Source organism: Diceros bicornis, chromosome 10, assembly GCF_020826845.1.
Source record: "Diceros bicornis minor isolate mBicDic1 chromosome 10, mDicBic1.mat.cur, whole genome shotgun sequence".
Taxonomy (NCBI): Eukaryota; Metazoa; Chordata; class Mammalia; order Perissodactyla; family Rhinocerotidae; genus Diceros; species Diceros bicornis.
The window spans coordinates 50,688,190-50,709,707 of NC_080749.1; the positions used below are offsets into that span (position 1 = coordinate 50,688,190).

Sequence of the window (21,518 nt, forward strand, 5' to 3'; positions counted from 1 at the left end):
TATGATGACATCAATTACAGAATGAAGTTGTGAGTATTATATATGGTAATTGTATTAAATACCCCACTCAGCGCTTGACAACTTGTACGCCCTGAACAGTCTACTCTCTATTACTGCTAGGTGTGATTTTTTATTATTGGGTCCCGAAACTAAAGAGGGGCATGAAAGAGCAGCCTTCTGCACCATTCAGTTCCCATTCATCTTTTTTGTCTGTGTACAAATGATACTAATTACAGTCTTTATGTGAACTACTTACCATTTACGCCCAATTACCATGCGGCCATAATGATTTTGTGCATCACAAAATGTGTTAGATTAACCTAGTTGTTAATTAGTTTAGTGGATTAAAAACGGTCAACTCAGCTCATGCATATGCAACCTTCATAGTTTCCTGCTCAGAAGTACAGACAAAAACGTGCATGAGTGTTCGAACAAGAGAAAGAGAGAGAGGGAAGATGAGAGAGAAATAGAGAGACACAGAGAGAGAGAGAGAACAATCAATGATTATACTGTTAAAGGATGTCTCTCATCTTCCCAAAGAAAAATTTTCTAAGGTGTAAGTGGAAGCTTGCAGGAAGAGGTTAGGAGTGAGAGGTGAGGTTAGTAATTGATAATTAAAATGTTAGAGACACATACTATGGCATACTATGTCTGCACATCGTAAGTACTCAAGAAATATCAGTTGAGAGAATGAACCATTTACGGAAGGTATAAAGTAGCCCACAACCCAACTGGCAGGAAACTTGAAGGTGAGAACTGTTAAATTAGTTAAACAAGAAGGCCATTACACTGAGGTGGCTTTAATGCCTTAAGGGTCTATATAAGCAAACCAAAACCCAAGCCTGAATGCCTCAGGGTGAAGAAATCAAAACCTAAGGAAAATTGATCACAAACAGCCAATTAGGCTTTCCTAAAGAAGACAATCGCTTAAGCAATAGCCAATCAAATCATTTCCTTGCTTTGCTTCTGCCTCTTCTCTATGTCTTTCCCCTAGCTCCTATGAGTGGAGCCCTTCTAACCACTCTGGTTTGGCGCTCCCTGATTGGAATTATTTTTGCTCGAATAAACTCCTAGACATTTTTATATGCCTCAGTCTGTCTTTTAACAGAACCGTAAAATCAGATTCTTGGTAGAGAGAGTTACCCAGGGATTTTTTAATTCAGTGTTTCCAATTGGAATTGCGTATTATTTAAGTTTCAATTTACCAATTCATTTTTCCCTCTGAACTGTTGCACGTGCACACCTCTGTCCTCTCCTTGCAGGCACAGAATGAAAGGAAGGATGTCTTTTCTCAATGCATGTCTCTCGCAGAACGAGCAGATATAAACAGCTGGGACTAAAGTCAGCTACTGGTATCTCTAGTTTGGTAAATGTTGAAAGTTCTCCAGAGTCATTAGATCAATAAAGGCAAGGGACTTTACAGTTAGATTTCAGACCTGCAGTATCTTCACTGGCTTTTCTAATGTGCAAAGCTACATTAAAGTTGTTAAGAAAGTGGTTAAGTTACTATAATAGTAACACTTTCCATCTATGCTACCTCTGTAAGGTTTACAAAACACTTTAACGTGTACTATCATATTTAATTTTTTTTAAAGAAGTTTTTTTATTTTTAGAGAATTTATTTTTTGAGGAATATTTGCCCTGAGCTAACATCTGTTGCCAATCTTCCTCCTTTTTTCCTTTTTTCTCTCAAAAGCCCCAGTAGATAGTTGTATGTCATAGTTGTACATCCTTCTAGTTGCTCTATGTGGGACGCTGCCTCAGCTTGCCTTGATGAGCGGTGAGTAGGTCCGTGCCCAGGATCTGAATTGACGAACCCCATGCCGCCAAAGGAGAGTGCGTGAACTTAACTGCTATGCTACCAGGCCAGCCCCTCATACTTAATTTTTTTAAACAAAGTTCAAGTGATGCCAGTTGTTCATCTTGCAAAGAAGAACTGTATTTAAAAAAGTTGTTCTTAGTGTATTATCATGCTCTTAATGAAATAAAGTCAATGGATTAGAATGATTATAGTTTGACCATTTCCATTCAATTTTCCCTAGAAATGTATTTGTATTAAAGCAGTAGATCTCAAATTGCAGGCTTTCAGCTGGCAAATTTCTGGTATACAAGGTTTTGATATTTTTCACTGTTTAACTGGTACCTGTCCTACCTAGAATCTGGAACCAAAATATCTTATTTAAGAATCTTATATAAAACTACTTCCTATCTCCATGCTTTTTAAGTTAATATACTTAATAAAATAATTAATAGGCCAAATGAAACATATATTTCATGTTTTACTTCCCTAACCTCATGGAGCTTACTGTGTGAGGGCAGGACGGGGTGGGAACCAATGTAAATAAACACAAATGTTAAATTTCATTCAAATGCTCTGAAGGAAAAGTTCAGCAAGCCATATAAGAGAATGAAAGATTGGATGAGCATGGAAGGCCTGACTGGGGAAGTGCCATTCAGCTGAGAATCTGAACAACGACAAGGGTCTAGCTGTCATGAGAATGGCCATAAGCTAAGGAGGAAAGGCCTTGGGATAGTGAGCAGGAGGAATATCTTTCCCTGACCCCAGCCACACCTGGTTACCCTGCTATTCACTGTCAAGTTCCTTGTCCCCTACTTTATAGCATGTGTTACCATTTGTCATCACGCACGTATGTGATTAGTTAATTATTGCTTATCTTCCCAACCAAACTATAAGTTCCATCAGAGCAAAAATGACATTTCTTTTGCTCACTCTTGAATCCCCAGCACTTTGTATGGGCCTGGCATATAGTAGATGCTCAGTAATTAATTCCTGAAACAACAACTAAGAGCATACTGAAAATTATAGTAGCCATGGCATTAGCTATAGCATGGTTATAGCACAAGTGAGCAATAAAATATGTTTGTATTATCTGTTCAGTTGAGGATAGTATTGGCTTAGTATTTTAGTAACTCATTATGTTTCACAAATATGTCCATATCTTGTACTATTATTCAGCTCAACTACGTGAGCTGTTAAGTTTTAGCTGAGAGGTCACTGACTTTCCATTTTCATGTATATTATCTTTTGAACTCAGAAAAATTATTGTTTTACAGCTGTAAAATCTTCAGTTAATTGGAAATCATTAAATCGCTGATCTCATCAATTCAAATGCCCAGCATCCCTTTACTATAAAATGTATAAGTATTGCTTGTTTCTATAGATGAACTCCATAAAATCATTGATGTTTTCCTCTCTCAGATACTAAAAGAATAAACAAAATGCCTTAACTGTGGCCTTTTCTGAGATACCAGCAGGAAATGTTATGTCTAGGTCATTAAGATCAAAGTACCTGGACGAGGGTTCCTGCTGTATATTCTCCATCATCCAGAACGAGTTTGGAGCCATACCAGAAGGCCAGTGCATAACTCAAGAAGATGAGACACCACATGAATCCAGTAAAGAATCCCATCACTATCCCTTTTCTAATTCCCCAACGCTGGGCAAACACAAGATTTTTCTCATACCTGTGAAGAGAAAACATTTGAGTCTATTTCAGCAGCAGCAGCAGCTGCAGCTCAAACTAAAATGTTTAAAACTGCCCCCAATGTAGTGGTTTTACTCAATGATTACAAAATCACCCCAAACACAGAGCAGCTTTAGGGAAAGAAAACGACAATAACTTCCGTGTAGTTATTCAAAGTTTGTTTCAATCTGGCAATGAAACGTGTTGAAGAAAGTTATGCCTAGGAAAGCCTAATAGTTAATTACTTTTTGGACGAATCGTGGGATAAGCTTTGCCCCAAGAGAAAAGAATTTTCAACACAAATGTTTGGACATGAAAGATCTAGTACTATTTGTGCTTACTGTTTTATTAAGTCATATAACATGCTTTCTCTCGGAAAATGATGCAACTATATCCCCCCACCCAGGTTTGAAACTAGTGTTTGCACCAACTCCTCTACATTGCACCAACTCATCTGCCCTGTGACCAAGAATGTTATATTGCAGCATGACTGGTCCAGTTCACAGCCAGGGGACATAGATAACTATGTGGAAATTCAACCCAAGCACTAACCTTCAGTAAGTCTATGATCTAGCCATTAATAATGGGCACTGTCTTAAAGCTCAAGGATTCTGTAACTGCCTTCCTACATCTCAAAAAATAAATTCATGGAGACCATTTCACAGGACAAAACTGAAAGTCTGTCCTGTTACCATTTTTAAAACATTTCCACTGCTTCTTTTCTTAGCAATAAAAGATAATATCTTTCATGGTGGAGGACATATGCTACCGAAATTTTTTATGAGAAATAAGGTAACTTCACAAACCAAAAAAGCAAAAGGAAAAGAGGATAATTAGGGATTGTAAATCATATTCTCTCTTTTTTTTTTGGTCAATTTGGTAGCAGTTGAGAATGACATCATCAGACTAGACCTACAACAAATGAAATAAGGGTTTAATTAAGTTGGTTATTTTATAAAATCAGTACCTGGCACATGGTAAGCACTCAATAAATACTAGACAAATGGAAGAATAAACAAAAGCAAATTTTTGACAACTGTGCTGTTTTGGTCATTTAAGTTTTTATTTTCATTAAGAATTAATCTCCTAGAAGGATTGTATACAACATACCAATGCTAAATTTTGTTTGATCAAATGGAAATCTTATCAGACTTTATAAAGAGCATGTAGTACAGTAGCTGAATAAAACATATTGAATAAAAAAGTTCAATAAAAATGTGTAGAATTGCATTTTGGATCATGTAGGCTTTTCCTTAATGGCAGCAAACAGGCATGAAGTATAGTATGTGTTCCTATACATCAGCAGAGTTTAAAATAAATATCTAACCTAAGATGGCTTTCTAAAAATCACCAACAACATCTTCAAAAACACATAGCTAAAGGCTTGGGAGTCCTTTTAATGCTTTGACCAATCTAATTACTCTTTTTGCTACCTCTTGAACAAAAGCTCCCTCAGGGTACCACAGACCAAGGTGAATCTGCCACTTTGTACAAAATGGGGAAGATTCGGGGTAGTATGTGGACCGACAAAATTCAGGAAAGTGGCAGACATTTAGATTAACCAACCTTTCAACCTCTTTGTTCTCACCACCGAAAGCAGCCACTGTTCGCATGGATGAAATGACTTCATCAGCCACTGACCCTGCTTTGGCATAGGCCTTCAATTCCTGGTCAGTAAACTTGGACACACTCTAAAATCCAAAAGAAGAAAATAAAATGCGAAGACCATTAGGTAATTAGGTAAGTCAGCCTATCACTCAGTGATTCATTTAGCAGAGTAAACACGTGGCATGGTTTAACACAAGACTAGATTCTCACTGAAGTAGCATTCACCGAGGAAAGAATTTGGTCCAAGTTGATTCATGTTAAGCCTCATCCATGGGTGTTTGGTTGTTGACACATCAAAATGACTCCATTAAAAGTCAGCCTCAAAAACTCTCTCACAGAGTGTGTCCCAAATAGGGCATTCTGTGAGACTACAGTGTTGCAGTCATTATACTAATGAAGTTTTCAAATCAAACCATGGTACGTTTCATTGCTATTGGCCAAAGACCAAGGTACAATTTACAGACAAACACCGGAGGCAAAGATGGGAGGCCCGTGCAGGCATGATATTAGTTAGAATATAGAATGAGAGAGATTCTGAGCATGCAAAGGCATGATGCTGCCGAGGTAATTCCTTTCCATAGGAGAGAGTTTCAGATAAATATTACACTATTTCGACTCAACTGTAGGGGCTTATCTAACTAGCTTTGCTGTTTACAAAAGGAAATAAAAAGACATTGCACTTAATATTAAACGTTATTTTTTCTAAAATTTGACTTGGTTTGAGTCCTAGTTAAAATTAGCCACTAAAGAAATCCCTGGCACAGATTAAGAAACAAGAAGAGGGAAAAGTAAAATATTGTGGAAGATCAAGTAACTCAGAAATCTAAAAAATACCCAGACTAAGGGAGTTTATTCTCCAAGAATTTTTCCAAACTTTTAGCAGCAAAACTCTTATCCAACAAAATCTTAAACAAAACTTTAAGATGCAAGATAAGTAAAAGTTGTATTTTATTACAACATACTTATCTCACAAGTCCACGTTATAAATTTTGTGAATTGAAAAGGCAACAATAAGGAAAGTGAGGCTATTTTCATCAATATCAAAATTTGAAGGTGGGTGTTTTGGTGACACTACAGTTTTTACCACAATCCTCTTCTAATTTCTTTCTGAAATATGTATTGCCAGCATAGTAAGGAAAAAATTAATTAGTTGTGAATGTTATCAGTTTTTATTGTAATGGCACATTAAATAATCTTAGAATACTTCAATTAAACTGATGCGGAGCTTAAAAGATTTATAATGGGAAATCTCTAACAATTGCTCATGTTTCTCATCGTAAGGATAAGAGTCAGACAAAGGCACACAAAACCCACAACAACTTCTAATATCACCCCGCCACCCTTTTTTTTGTCCTGCTTTTGAATTGAGCCAAGAGAATCTGCTTCTATCATTTTACACAAACACGCACAGACTTGAATTCAAGAAAAAACCAGTGCAAAGATACAGCATTCCAAGTCAGCGACACATTTGCAAGAAGTTGAAACATGGGCACTGAGATGACAAGAAAATCTGTGCTCTGAGCCCGTTTAAAACCAAGTTAACCAGGGCCGGCCCCGTGGCTTAGCGGTTAAGTGCGTGCGCTCCGCTACTGGCGGCCCGGGTTCAGATCCCGGGCGCGCACCGACTCACGGCTTCTCCGGCCATGCTGAGGCCGCGTCCCACATACAGCAACTAGAAGGATGTGCAGCTATGACAGACAACTATCTACTGGGGCTTTAGGGGGGAATATAAATAAATAAATAAAATCTTTAAAAAAAAAAAAAAAAAACCAAGTTAACCAGGGCTGGCCCCGTGGCTTAACGGTTAAGTGCGTGCGCTCGGCTGCCGGTGGCCCGGGTTCGGATCCCGGGGGTGAACCCACGCACCGCTCCTCTGGCCATGCTGAGGCCCCGTCCCACATACAGCAACTAGAAGGATGTGCAGCTATGACAGACAACTATCTACTGGGGCTTTGGGGGAAAAATAAATAAATAAAATCTTTAAAAAAAAAAAAAAAAAAAAACCAAGTTAACCAGACTATGTTTTTGGTTTCCAAGGTGTTAAATGTCACATATGATCCATTTGAGTGTGAATATTAGTTTATCATGGGTTTAAATAAAGAGATTAAATATATTTGGGGGTGGGGAGCTGAATCAGATGTTTGCAAAACCCCTGATTGGAAGCTCCTCCGTGGAAGTTGAGGCTTCCCTAGAATGCAACTGGAAAGAGTTTGGTAAGAAAGACTGTTGTAAACTTTTGTGATGTGGTGGATTGGAAAAAAATAAGAGCTAATATCTCTTTAGCAATTAACTCCATGCCAGATGCCATGCTAAGTGCATAACATGGATTATACCTTGAATCATCACAAAGATTTTGGGAGGTATTATCTTTATTTTAAAGATGAAGAAACTAAAGTTTTGATGGGTTAAATGTTATCTTTCTTGAACTAGGTGGCAGAGCGAGGTGGTGACCTAGTTAAGTGGAGGGAGCTCTTTGCTATTGTCACTCTGTATTACCTGAAAAACACTGGAGTAATATCGCCAGTGGATTGTAGAGGATATTTTGCTAGAAAATATCATCATGGAGATTTGTACCTGTTGCTCAATGATGTGTGAGTGTGTGTGCAGCTTTTCACTTGAATTCTATTCTCACTTACAGCATATTATTAGTGTCTCTGGTCCCATGACCTGATATCTAATGTGGCTGCTCTAAAAGTAAGAAACAATAATTTCTCAATTCTTGGGAGTGTTTTTAACTGAGATGACCCAAAATTCTTACTCCTACAGTTTGTCTTGGCCTGCATACCTGGAGAAAGGAGACCATGACCAGGATACTGCAGAAAATGGATCAGATAACCTCTCTCTGAAACCGATCAGATGGAATGAAGAACAAAGTGTGATCGCAGAAATCTCTTTTATGTGCTTGTCACTGATCTGGGTACATTTATTGGGTCTTTTTGAGGGGAGCATTTGAGCTTGGGAGACCATGGGAAGCAATAGGCATATTGGAGAGTGGGTTGGGATTTGGCGTCAGACTTCTTTGAATTTGAATCCTATTGTGTCATTCGCTAGCTGTGCAGTCGCAGACAAGTCCCTTTACCTCTCTAAGCCTCCATTTCTTATATTTAAAATGGTGTTAATACTTTATAAGATTGTCGTAAAGATTAGAGATAATGTATAAGAAGCTCCTAATAGTGCCTGGCAAAACAGTAGATGCTCAATAAATGCAGCTGTTATTGCTATTAATACAATAATATTGACATTGTTAAAGCATCATTAATCCTTAATCCATGGAAGGTTATTTGATACTGGGGAATAATCAAACAAAATAAGTGAAAATAGTCATAATTATGTTGACTAAATATACTGAGGAGAAGAGAATCAAGCTTCACATTTTTGGCTGTTTTTCAGTGCACATGTCTTCCCATGAAGAGAAATGAGAAGACATTCTTACCAGACCAATGACGGCTGCTCCAATCCCAATGAGAGGGCTGACGGACATAATAACCAAGGTCAGTTTCCAACCCTGGTAAAATCCCAGCAGAAATCCACAGATGCTCGTGGTCATGCGCTGAATGAAGATGGCCGTTTGGTCGGCAATGGCGTCGTTGATTTTATTAATATCACTAGAAACGAGATAGGCTTTGATCACTAAAACTGAATGTGATCAGTTCAACTATCTCGCTGAGAAATCTCAGTCTTTCCCTTCTAAACACTCTCATCTCTGTACCCCATTACCCTTGGGAAACATAACAACTCTCACATCTTGGAAAATTTGCTGCAACTTGGGATCCTATCAAGCCTCTCCCTTCACAGTCAAGTAAGTTTGTCTTTAACTCAGCTTTCCCAACTAGTGTCCATTCAACGCTGGCAAAGTCTTTTGGAAACCATCTTATTTGTCTTGTTCTTTCTTATAGCTAATATCCTTGGTCGGTCCTAAAAGTCTTTCCTCCTTTATACCTGCTAAATCCTTTCAGCCTCAAGGTTCTACTCTCATACCACTTAATTCATTAAACCTTATATAATCCCCCAGAAAGAAGTAATATCTTTATCCCTGTGTTTCCATAGCAATGTAATAAATCTGTATATGTGTGTGCGTATGTGTATGTATAAATTACTGCATTCTGCTTATAGGCAGTATAGACTAGTGGTTAAGAGCACAGACTCTGGAGCCAGACTCTGAATTTGAACACAAGCTCTTTGTGGGCAAGTTACTTAACCTTTCTGTGCCTCAGTTGCCTCATCTGTAAAATGGGGATAATAACAGAACCTACGTCAATCAGTAGTAATGAGGATTAAATTAGTTAATACATGTAAAGCATGTAGCAGTGCCTAGCATATAGTAATTAATTAATATGTGTTAGCTCTGATTATTTATTTATTTACTTGCACCTCTTTCTACACTGTAAGTTCCTCGAGATCAGGAGTTCTGTGGTCTATCTTTATGCCTTGCATATTGGTTGAATATAGTTACATTAAATTCTTATTCCTGGGAACATTCTCATAATCTCTTGCCCAGATGGAGCAAACAGGGCTTGGGACTTGATAGCAGCAAAGGACCTAAGACATCACCTAGAGATCAGACAATTGTATTCTGGCAAGGTTGAGTACCTGTTCAAGGTCATAGAAAGTAAGAGGCAGAATGAGTGCTGAAATCCAGGAGTCCACATATTCAGTCTGCTTTTGTCTTCACTACACACTGTCTTTCATGGGACTTCAAAGTTCAATTCAATAGGTTTCAACTGGTTCTAACTACTCAGAGCTCATTCAGAATCACTGGGGGCGAGGGAGCGCTATTAATGACCCAAACTAGTATTTAGGTGTAAACTGGATTTAAGTCCAGTTTCTAGCTTAAATATTTATCAAACTATTTTTTATTTTTTGGACTTTGTTTTTGTGTGCAGAAATTGCCTCAACAGACAAAGCAAGATAACTACTTTTAATTGTTTTGTTTTCCTTATAGATACACAGATTGTGACATGTCTCAATTTCTCCTTTTGAAGCCAAATAACCCTACTTCTTTTAACTCTCTTCTACAATACTTCATTTCTAATGTTTTGATCAAGGGCCTACAAACTGAATTGTAGTATCCTGGCTTTCAATTTTTTAAGGATCACATTTGATAAGATATTACCTATGAAAAAACCATGCTACTTAACAACAGTCCAACTTAAGAGACAAAACATATCAAAAATAACTGAAAACGTGTTTCCAATTGTTATTTAATTTAGAAACAATGATTGAATTATCAAAAAATCACACATACATTAAAACATCCTACCAGCTACTTACTCAGAAAATCTTGTGTTCAGCTCTCCCACTGAATTGCAGTCGAACCATCCTATTTCCATTCTCATTATTCTCCTAAAGTAAAGTTTTCTGATTTTCTGTGTCTGATGAGCTGCAGCAATTACCCAAAAGCATATCTGGAAATGGAGCAAAGGAATGTTTAGCATCACGATGTTAAAAATATTCGTAGAGGCCGGCCCGGTGGCGCAAGCGGTTGGGTGCGCATACTCCACTGCGAAGGCCGGGGGTTCGCTGGTTTGGATCCTGGGCGTGCACCGATGCACCGCTTGGCAAGCCGTGCTGTGGCAGTGTCCCATGTAAAGTGGAGGAAGATGGGCACGGATGTTAGCCCAGGGCCAGTCTTCCTCAGCAAAAACAAAAAAAGAGGAGGATTAGCAGATGTTAGCACAGGGCTGATCTTCCTCACAAAAAAAATATATATATTCTTAAATTCCTTCTTCTCTTTGCAGAAGAAAATACTCTTCAGTAACAGTTGTGAGAAGGAGGAAAGTAATTCACAAAACGCCTCTTCTTGTGATCTAAGGTGTGAGCTCCGGCATTTGCTGCCAAAAGTGGAGGTGAGCAGAATAACTGTGAACAGGGAAGCCAGAAGATTTGGGTTTGAATTCAGCTCTGACACTTTTAGACTTAACTTGATTGAGCTTCACTTTCCTCGTGTGTAAAATGAGGCTCACAGAGCCGAAAGTCGATTATTGTTCTTAAATCACTATTTTTCCTTGCCACTTCTGAGTGAATTTTTCCACTGAGAGGCCTGCCAACAAGTATTCATGCATCATTTTCAGGCTGTTGGACAATGATTTTCAGAGAAAGTAAGACGAAAATTATAATATAAGCAGGGAATCTGCTGATAGTGCCCCCAACCAAGCAAAATAAGCCTGTCATTAAAAGAACTCCCAGTGTCAGAACGGGAAAAATGGATTCATTTCTCTTTACAACTAACACTAACTTCCTGGAATTCTTGAATGAATAGAGGTGGGAGGATTCATTATTTTTTCTACAGAAGAAGGCAGAAGATGAAATATTTTTCTTCCTTAATAAGGGTTAAGTAACTCCAAGCCTTTCCATGGCTTAAATCTAGAATATGCTCTAGATTCAGTTTATAGAATTTGCCTTGGACTCGAGCAACGTTTGGTGAGACTTTAGCGACGAAAGAAAAAGAAAGTAAAGTTTCCTCCAACTCCCCATGCCCGACTTTCTCCAGGCTTCCCACTCTCCCTCTACAAACACACCCATGACTGTCTATTTCTGAGTTTAGAGGAGAGGATGAAGTTGGGAGGGCAGGAGAGGACAGGACATTGAAACTAAAAGTCTCTTCTCCATCTCGCTAGACAACTGCGTGTATCCTCCTCCCCAACTGAGAGGAAGAATCTTTCCCGTTGTCTCATGTTCCCCCTGAAATAAAACTTTCGTTTTAGGACTTTTGTAGTCCTTAGGGCATTTGAATAACTTAAAAGTTCAAGAGTACACTTTGCGTTTCCTTGTAGTGTCTTTGAACCCAGATGTTGATCTGTAAACAAAATGGAGGTGCTACTAACTTGAATATATGCTGTGATAAGGACGGCAACAGCGACTCCAGCATAGTAACCGGCAAATTTGATCATTTCACTTTCAATGTTCAGCAACCTTCAAAAGACGGAAAAAAATGTTAAGACTCACAAGTAGGATCAAGCTACCAAAGATTACATTTATGAGTACAGAGGAATTCAAAATATATGTATTATGTATTTCTATTAACTATGGGTAAAGCATTTTATCTATGTAGAACTATAATCAATCCAACCAAATCCCTAAATGGACCTTGTGGTACCAATCACAGGAAAGATGCTTACCCCCTTCATTTTTGTAGGCAGAGATGCTAGGGTTGTGAAATAATTAATTGGTGGTTGTTGGAAACCAGGGGACCCTAGATGGCAGCCCAGTCCTCTGTCCACTGAGGCCCCTTTCACTCATGCTTGTTACACAGTGCTAGAGCAATCATAGCTAGAGAAAGGTATTAAAAAGACAGACAGGTGTCTGAAAAGACTGGTAGAGAGGTGTGTGCTGTAAATAAGGACACTTACTGTTACCTCCTCTAGGAATCTAAGCCAGCTTTTCAACTCCTCCATCTCGGAGCGACACTGTGAGAAACGTGTGTCATCTTCCCAGAGAGAGAGAAAAGCACTTTATCAGCCCAGTCTTTCTGCAACTACAGGCCATTAGGCTTCATTCTCCAGGACAATTTCTAAGGTTGAAGCCAGAGAACTTGTGGGGACTAGCGGACTAGCAGGAAAGCTCTACAGCCTTTTTCTAGCACAACTATCACACTGCGGCCCAGGGTTTGGGATTGGCGGAGGCAGGGAGGGGAGGAATTATTCTGAAATTGCTTTCAAGAAATAAGGAATTTTATATTTGGAAAACTAACATATTGATGGATGAGAATTCTGATCCTCAGGGACAAGCTAAATGTTATAGAGTCCATTTCTTTAGCAAATCGGACAGCAGCCTCCTTAGCATAGATGCTCTCATCCTACATGCGTTCTGCTCTCAGGCCTTACCTTGTCACCCAAGCTTGAATTGTTCTCTCCTCTGTTGAACTCAACCAAGTATTGAAGTATAATACAGAACAAACTATTGTTCCAAGACAGATTTTATTGCCATCTTGCACTATTATTCAACATCTCTATTGAATATATTTATATTGAGTATATTTATGCTTGTCTTGCTAGTAAAGTGCAAGCTACTTGAGGGCAAGGGCTGGGTTTAAGCTGCTTGCTCACACTGCCTCAAGCCTGGTACAATACCTTACATACGGTAGGTACTCAATAAATGTTTCTTGATTTTTGCTTTGGCTTTCAAAATACTAATGAGGAAAGGAAATAATTGCCTTGGTCAACCTCTCTGACAGTCTCCAAACCAGCTAATATGTCTGTGTTCACCACATTCCCAGTCTTTCATGATGATTCAGGGGAACTCAGAGAATGAACAAGACCTAGGAAACCATACACTTATCTATAAATATCCACAATCAGAGGCTCTTATAAAAGCTATCTTTGTACAGAGTGTATAATGTAGTATTCTGAGTAAAGCCTTCCAATGTATAAATGAGCCCATCCTGTCTTCTGTTTTTGAAATGAAATTTGATGTCCCAAAAGGGAAAACTATGAACATTTGTCAACAAATTTTACTTAGATTTCCTGCGGTGCCTTCATTCTTCAGACACTCCAAGCAGAGATGATAGAGCGCTTGTCATGAAAAATGCAGCTGCCAGTTATGAACAAACCTACGCAGAGTGCGAGTCCTGGGCACTGACCCAGCTCCAGGATTTACTGGAGAAAAGTTAAGGAGAATTATATCATTACTGGATATGCGGATAAGGACATATGTAGTGTATGATTCTTTTCACTCTTGAGGCACCCCAGAGATGAATGATTAACTCATTTCTATTTTATTCTGGGAAGAAGTTATTAGACTACTTGAGAATATTTCTGGGACAACAGGACAAACCTATCAAAAAACTGATATGAAGGAAAAGAGCAGGCTGGCTTGGTTCTTTACTGCATATCAAACTCTTCATCATCTGCATGGTGGAAAGCTCTTGTGATTATAAAATCCTAGAAAGGATTCTATAAAGTGTGCAGGTGATTTGGACGATAAAATGGGTGCTTTTCTTTTTAACAGCAAAATTGACATACATCTACTTGAATAAATTAAGATTCTCCTGACTCATTTACTGAAGAGAGAAGATGGGAGAGAGATGACGATTAGAGGGAAATGGTAAAAGATATTTCACAAATTAAGATATGAGGATTCTTACCTTGCTTTTTATGAAAAACAAATGCATCGTAAAATCGAATCGCTCAATTTACACCTCAAGGTTTCAGATTTACTAAAGCCATAGGTTTTTCATTTAAAATACTTAGAAAGGTGCATTGCTCAACAAGGAGTTTCCCTTTCAATGGTTCTCAGGCACTGTAGACCCAGTAGCACTGACACTTGAGAGTGAACATCAGTGTCAACTCTAAACTGAGTGCCACAACCTAGAGGAAATGTGTCCATGTCCTAGTTCTAGAACGTTGGAGGCTCTGTATTTCTTAATGCATAGGACTGTGACCTATGGACAAGTGGCTTATCACTGCATAAAGTTGCTTTATAGAACATCCATACACTATGGTAGCATACTGCCAGAATCCCTAGATTTTCATTTCAGAGAATCCAGGACAATTTTTTTTACCCAGGAAGCTATTTTTTGTTTGTTTGTTTTTAATTAAACTTTTTATTTTGAGATAAGTGTAGATTCACATGCAATTATGAGAAATAATACAGAGAGATTATGTATGCCGTTTATCCGGTTTCCCCCAGTGGTAACATCTTGCAAAACTGTAGGACAACATCACAGCCAGGATGTTGACATTGATATAATCAAGATCAGAACATTCTCATCACCACAAGGATTCCTCCCATTGCCCTTTTAAACCTACACATACTTCCATCCAGCCCCCACTCCTCCCTTAACCCCTGGTTATCACTCATCTGTTCTCTATTGCTATAGTTTTGTCACTTGAAGAATGTTACATAAATGGCATCACACAGTATGTTACCTTTTGAGATTGGCGTTTTTCCACTAAGCATAATTCTTTCAAGTTTCATCAATAGTTTGGTCCTTTTTATTATTAAGAAGTATTCCACAGTATAGATGTACGACAGTTTGTTTACTTACTCATTGAAGGGTGTCTGAGTTGTTTCCAGTTTTTGTCTGTTGCAAATAAAGCTTCTATGAACACTGTGACAGGTTTTTATGTGAACATAAGTTTTCCTTTTTCTGGGATAAATCCCCAAGAGTAGACTTGCTAGGTTGTGTAGCAATTGCATGTGTCATTTTTTTTAAAAACTGCCACACTGTTTTCCACAGTGTCTGCACCATTTTACACTCCTATCAGCAATGTATGTGATCCAGTTCCTCCACATCCTCACCAACATTTGATGTTATCGTTATTTTTTATTTTAGCCATTCTGATAGATTTGTACTGATATTTTGATTTCAATTTGCATTCCCTAACAACTAACGTTGCTGAACATCTTTTCCTCTGCTCATTTGCCATCTTTACATTCTTAGTGAAATGTCTCTTCATGTGTTTTTCCCGTATTCTAATTGGATTTTTTAATCATTGAGTTTTGAGAGTTCTTTATATATTCTAGATTATAGTTGTTTGTTAGATATCTAATTTGCAAATATCTTCTCCTACTCTGTAGCTTGTCATTTCATCCTCTAAACAGGGTCTTTTGCAGAGCAAAAGTTCTCATTTTTGATGACGTCCAATTTATCAATTTTTCCTTCTATGGATTGTGCTTTTGGTGTTAAGTCTAAGAGCTCTTTGTCTAGCCCTAGACCTGAAAATGATCTCCTATGTATTTTTCTAAAAGTTTACTGTTTATGTTTTACATTTAAGTCCATAATCCATTTTGAGCTAATTTTTGTATAAGTTCATTTTTTTCCCATGGATGTCTAATTACTCCAGCACCATTTGATAAAAAGTTTATCTTTCCTTGATTGAATTGCTTTTCCATCTTTGTCAACAATCAGTTGGACATACTTGCATGGGTCTATTTCTGAGTTCTCTATTCTATTCCTCTGTCAATACCACACAGTCTTGATTGCTGTAGCTATGTAATATGTCTTGAAATTGGGTAGATTGTTTCCTCATACTTTATTCTTCTTTTTCAAAGTTGTTTTAGATATTCTAGTTCTTTTGCCTTTTCATATAAATTTTAGAGTAATCTTGTCTACATATACAAAAAAATCTTGCTCTCAATCACAAGGGTAAACAACTAATATACTTACAACCATTCTGTCCCCTTACAATCATTCTGTTTTTCACTTTCTGTATAGTATTCAATAAATTACATCAGATATTCAACACTTTATTATAAAATAGGCTTTGCATTAGATGATTTTGCCCAACTCTAGGCTAATATAAGTGTTCTGAGCACGTTTAAGGTAGGCTAGGCTAAGCTATGATGTTTGGTAGGTTAGATGTATTAAATGTATTTTCAACTTATGATGGGTTTATCAAGATGTAATGCCATTATAAGTCAAGGAAGATCTGTATGTTTGTCTGGTATTTTATGTCCTTGCTTAATTCATTTATTGGTTCTAGGAGATTTTTGTACATTCTTTGGGATTTTCTATGTCAACAATAATGTCATCTCCAGTAGAGATGGATGTTTTTCTTCCTTTTAGATCTCTATTCTTTATTTTCGCTAAAAAAATTTTAATTGCAGTAAAAAACACATAATATAAAATTTATCAACTTTACCATTTTCAAGTGTACAGTTCAGTAGTGTTAAGTAGTGGATCAGTATTCCTTTTATTTCCTTTCCTTCCTTATTGTACAGGTTAGAACTTTGAGCACCGTGTTGAATCATAGTGGTGAGGGCATATATCTTTGCCTTGTTTCCAGTCTTAGGGAGAAAGTATTCAATCTTTCACTGTTAAGTATAATGTTAGCTGTAGGATTTTTTTTTTTTTTTTGGTAGATGCTCTTTTTTAAGTTCAGCAATTTCTTTTCTATTCCTAGTATTCTGAGAGTTTTTATCATGGATAGTTGTTGAAATTTTCAAATGCTTTTTCTGCATCAGTGGAGATGATCACGTGGTTTTCTGTATTAGCCTGTTAACATGGTGGATTACATTGATTATTTTTCAAATATTGAATCAGTTGTACTTCTCTAGAATATGCCTCATGTGGTCATGGTACATAATTCTTTGTATATATTGCTGAATTCTACTTGCTAATATTTGTTAAGATTTTGCATCTATGATCATGAGGCATATTAATCTGTGGTTTTCCTTTTTGTAATATTTTTGTCTGGTTTTGGTATCACAGTAAAATTAGCATCATAAAATGAATTGGGAAGTATTCTTTCCTATTATCTGGAAAATATTGTATAAAATTGGTGTTACTCTTCTTTAAACATTAGGTAGAATTCACCAGCAAAAACATATGGGCTTGGAGATTTCTTTTTTTTTGGAGTTTTAAAATTACAAATTCCACTTCCTTAATAGTTAGGGCGATTCAAATTATTTGTATCAAATTGGATGAGTTGTGGTAGTTTGTTTTTTCAAGCAATTGGTCCATTTCTCTATGTCAAATTTATGTGTGTAGACTTGTTTATAGTAGTTCCTTGTTATCCTTTTGATGTTTGCAAGATCTATAATGATATCTTATCTTTCATTCCCAATATCGGTAATTTGTGTCTTCTTCCTTTTTTCTTGGTCAGTCTTGCTAAAGGTTTTTCAGTTTAACTGATCTTTTTAAAGAATCAGCTCTTCATTTCATCAATTTCCTGTATTGCCTTTCTGTTTTTTATCTTTATTATATCTTCTCATCTGCTTGCTATGCACTTATTTTGCTCTTCTTTTTCTAGGTTCTTGTGTTGGGAGCTTAGATGATTAATATGAGACATTTCCTCTTTTGTAATGTATGCATTTAGTGCTATAAAATTTCCTCTCAGCACTGCTTTAACTAATCCCATAAATTTTCATAGTTTATGTTTTCCTTTTCATTCAGTTTAACTTTTAAAAATTTTCCCTTGAGACTTCCTCTTTGACCCATGGATTATTTAGAAGTACATTGTTTCATTTTCCAACATTTGTTAGTTTTCCTGCTATCTTTCTGTTATCAATTTCTAGTTTAATTCTATTGTTGCCAGAGAACACACTCTGTATTATTTCAATTCTTTTACATTTGTCAAGGTTTGTTTTATAGTCCCAGATATGTCTACCTTGGCATATGCTCTGTAGGCACTTGAAAAAAATGTGTGTCCTGCAGTTGTTGTGTGGAGTATTCCATAAACGTTGATTAAATCCTGTTGTTTGATAGTATTGAGCTCTTCTATATCCTTGATGATTTTATGTCTAGTTGTTCTATCAATTGTTGAGAGATGGGTTTTTAAGTCTTTTACTATAATTTTGGATTTGTCTATTTTTCCTTTCAGTTCTGTCAGTTTTTGCCTCACATATTTTGCAGCTCTGTTGTTTGGTGCATACACATTTAAAATGGCTATGTGTTCCCAGCAGACTGACCTTTTTATCATTGTATAATGTCCTTCTTTGTCTCTAGTGATTTTTTTTGTTCTGAAGTCTTCTTGATCTCATATCAATATAGCCACTCCTACTTGTTTTTGATTAATATTTGTCTGAAAAATCTTTTCCCATCCTTTTACTTTCAACCTGTCTATATTATTATAGTTAAAGTGAGTTTCTTGTAAACAGCGTATAGTTAGGTCATGTTTTAAAGTCCATTCTGCCAATCACTGCCTTATTTGGTATATTTAAACTATTTAAATTTAATATAATTATTGATATGTTAGGACTCAAGTATGTCATTTCATTTTTTGTTTTCTGTTTGTTCTCTCCGTTTTTTATTTCTCTGTTTCCTTTCTCTTGCTTTCTTATGGGCTACTCAAACATTTTTTAGAATTCAATTTTGGTTTATATTTAGCGTTTTTGAGTTTCTCTCTTTGTATCGCTTTTTTAGTGGTTGCTCTAAGAATTACATTATAGTATATCACTTATCACAGTCTACTGGTGGTGTCATTTTACCAATTTGAACAAAGTATAGAAACATTACCTCCCTTCACATACATTTACTCTCCGCTATTAATAATATAATTGTCTTTAATATTTCCAAATAACACTCACATCAGACAGTGTCATAATAGGACCATATCAGACTGTTATAGTTTTTGCTTCCATCATCAAACATAACTTAGAAAACCCAAGAGGAGAAGAAAGTCTATTTATTTACCCATGGTTTTGCTTACTATGTACTTCCTTCTTGATGTCCAAGATTTTTTTAATCCTTTTCTGTTTAAAGAAATTCCTTTAGCCATCCTTTTAGGGTAAGTCAGCTTATAATACTCTCTGTTTCCTTCACGTAAGAATATCTGATTTCCCCTCCGTGGAGATGGTAGTGAATGTCTTGACTCTCTGACCCCACCTGAGCAGGTAGGGGAAGAGGTGTCTCATTACAGTAGCGGTGGTTCAGCCTCCACGTGTTCTCCATTGACATCATAGGGGTGGGGTGGGGGAGAGACACAGCAGAGGCTCATTGCCACCTGGCAAGGGTGGAGGTCTAGGCTCCCAACTCAACATCTGCTGGCATGGGTGAGAGTGAGGTTACAATTTTTTTCTGTGGTGTTTGGCTGGAGTCGAGTAGCTATTGTCTGAAAGTTTTCTATTTGGCTGCCTCTTTCTGGTCCATTATCTAGAAAGAGCAGGATTTTGTTGGGTCTTTTGTGACTGGACTTATTGATGTTTCCAGGTTGCAGCTTTCCCAGCACCCAATATAGTACATACGAAGCCTAAAGAAAACCCAGGGAACTCGCAACCACATCATAACTTGGGTCAAGAGATCTCTAATCAGTCTGCCTTCTTTTAGTCACTTTTCAGAGTATGATGTTTGTTTTATATGTAATGGATTAAACAATCCAATCAAAAGGCAGAGACTGTCAGACTAGAGGAAAAAAACAAGCTCCAACTATAGACTGTCTACAGGAGACACACTTTAGATTCATAGATACAAACAAGTTGAAAGTAAAAGGATGGAAAAAATGTCATGGCAAAGAGTGACCATAAGAAACCAGGAATGGCTATACTAATATCAGACAAAATAAACCTTAAAAAATTGTTGTTAGAGATAAATATCATTTTATAACAATAAAAGGGTCAATCCATCAGGAAATTATGACAATTATAAACATATATGAACCTAACAACAGAGACCCAAAACACGTGAAGCAAAGTCTGACAGATTCATGGGAAGAAATAAATAGTTCAACAATAATAGGCAGAGACTGACTATTCCAGACTTTCAATATTGGATAGAACAACTAGGTTGAAGATCAACAGGAATAGAAGACTTGAACAACATTATACTTAACAATACTAACAGACATCCTTAGAACACTCTACCCAATAACAGCAGAATACACATTCCTCTCAAGTACACATGTAACATTCTCCAGTATAGACACATGCTAGGCTATAAATTAAGCTTCAATACATTTAAAAGGATTAAAATAACACAAAGTATATTCTATGACCACAATGGAGTGAAAATAGAGATTAATGATCAAAAAATTGAGAAATTTCACAAATACATAGAAATAAAATAATATACTCAGAAACAACCAATAAGTCAAAGAAAAATATCACAAGAGAAACTAGAAAATACTTTGAGATTAATGAAAATGAAAACATAACATATGAAAACTTATGGAATGTAGCTAAAGCAGTTCTTAGAAAGAAATTTGTAGCTCTAATTGCCTATATTTGAAGAAAGAACAAAAATCTTAAATCAATAACCCAACACCTCACCTTAAGACACTGGAAAAGAAGAGAAAAGTAAGCCTAAAACAGGCAGAAGGAAGAAAATAGTAAAGATCAGAGTGGAAATAAATGAAATAGAGATAGGAAAACAATAGAAGATAGCTGATTCTTCAACTCTCCCATCCCGAGATCTTTAACTTCATCACATCTGCATAGATTCTTTTTTTTTCCACATAAGATAACATTTAAAGATTCCAGGGATTAGGACCTGGATATCTTTGGGGGCCATTATTTAGCCTGCTAGGGCTACAATCAAAATATAGATAGTGGCAAGTGTTGGTAAGGGTATAAAGAAATCATACACTGTTAGTGAGAATATAAAATGGTACAACCACTTTGAAAAACAGTTGGCAGTTCCTCAAATGGTTAAACATATAGTTACCATATGACCCAGCAATTCCACTTCTATGTATATACTCAAGAGAAATGAAAACATATGTCTGCACAAAACTTTGTACACCTATGTTCATAGTAGCATTATTTGTAATAACCAAAAAGTGGAAACAACTCAAATGTCCATCAACTGATGAATGGATAAATAAAAGGTATTATATCCATACAGTAAAATATTATTCAGGAATAAAAAGAAACGAAGGACTAATTCATGCTACAACATGGATGAATCTTGAAAACATTATGCTAAGTTAAAGAAGCCAGTCACAAAGGACTACATAGTCTATGATTCCATTTATATGAAATGTCCAGAATAGACAAATCTACAGAGACAGAAAGTAGATTAGTGGTTGTCTAGGGCTGAGGGAGGATGGT

The 21,518-nt window shown here is 36.8% G+C and overlaps 1 protein-coding gene across 3 annotated transcripts in view; it reads right to left on the reverse strand.

Moving 5' to 3' along the window:
* The window catches only part of ABCB11 (ATP binding cassette subfamily B member 11), an 81,159-nt gene that overhangs the window by 50,091 nt on the left and 9,550 nt on the right, over positions 1-21,518 (reverse strand). For all 3 annotated transcript variants that reach the window (XM_058549197.1, XM_058549195.1, XM_058549196.1), the window contains exons 5-9: positions 11,918-12,005; positions 10,365-10,498; positions 8,527-8,698; positions 5,052-5,176; positions 3,312-3,486 (exon numbers count right to left, since the gene is read on the reverse strand). In XM_058549197.1, the coding sequence (XP_058405180.1) occupies positions 3,312-3,486; positions 5,052-5,176; positions 8,527-8,698; positions 10,365-10,498; positions 11,918-12,005 (694 nt within the window). The remainder of the gene's footprint in view (positions 1-3,311; positions 3,487-5,051; positions 5,177-8,526; positions 8,699-10,364; positions 10,499-11,917; positions 12,006-21,518) is intronic.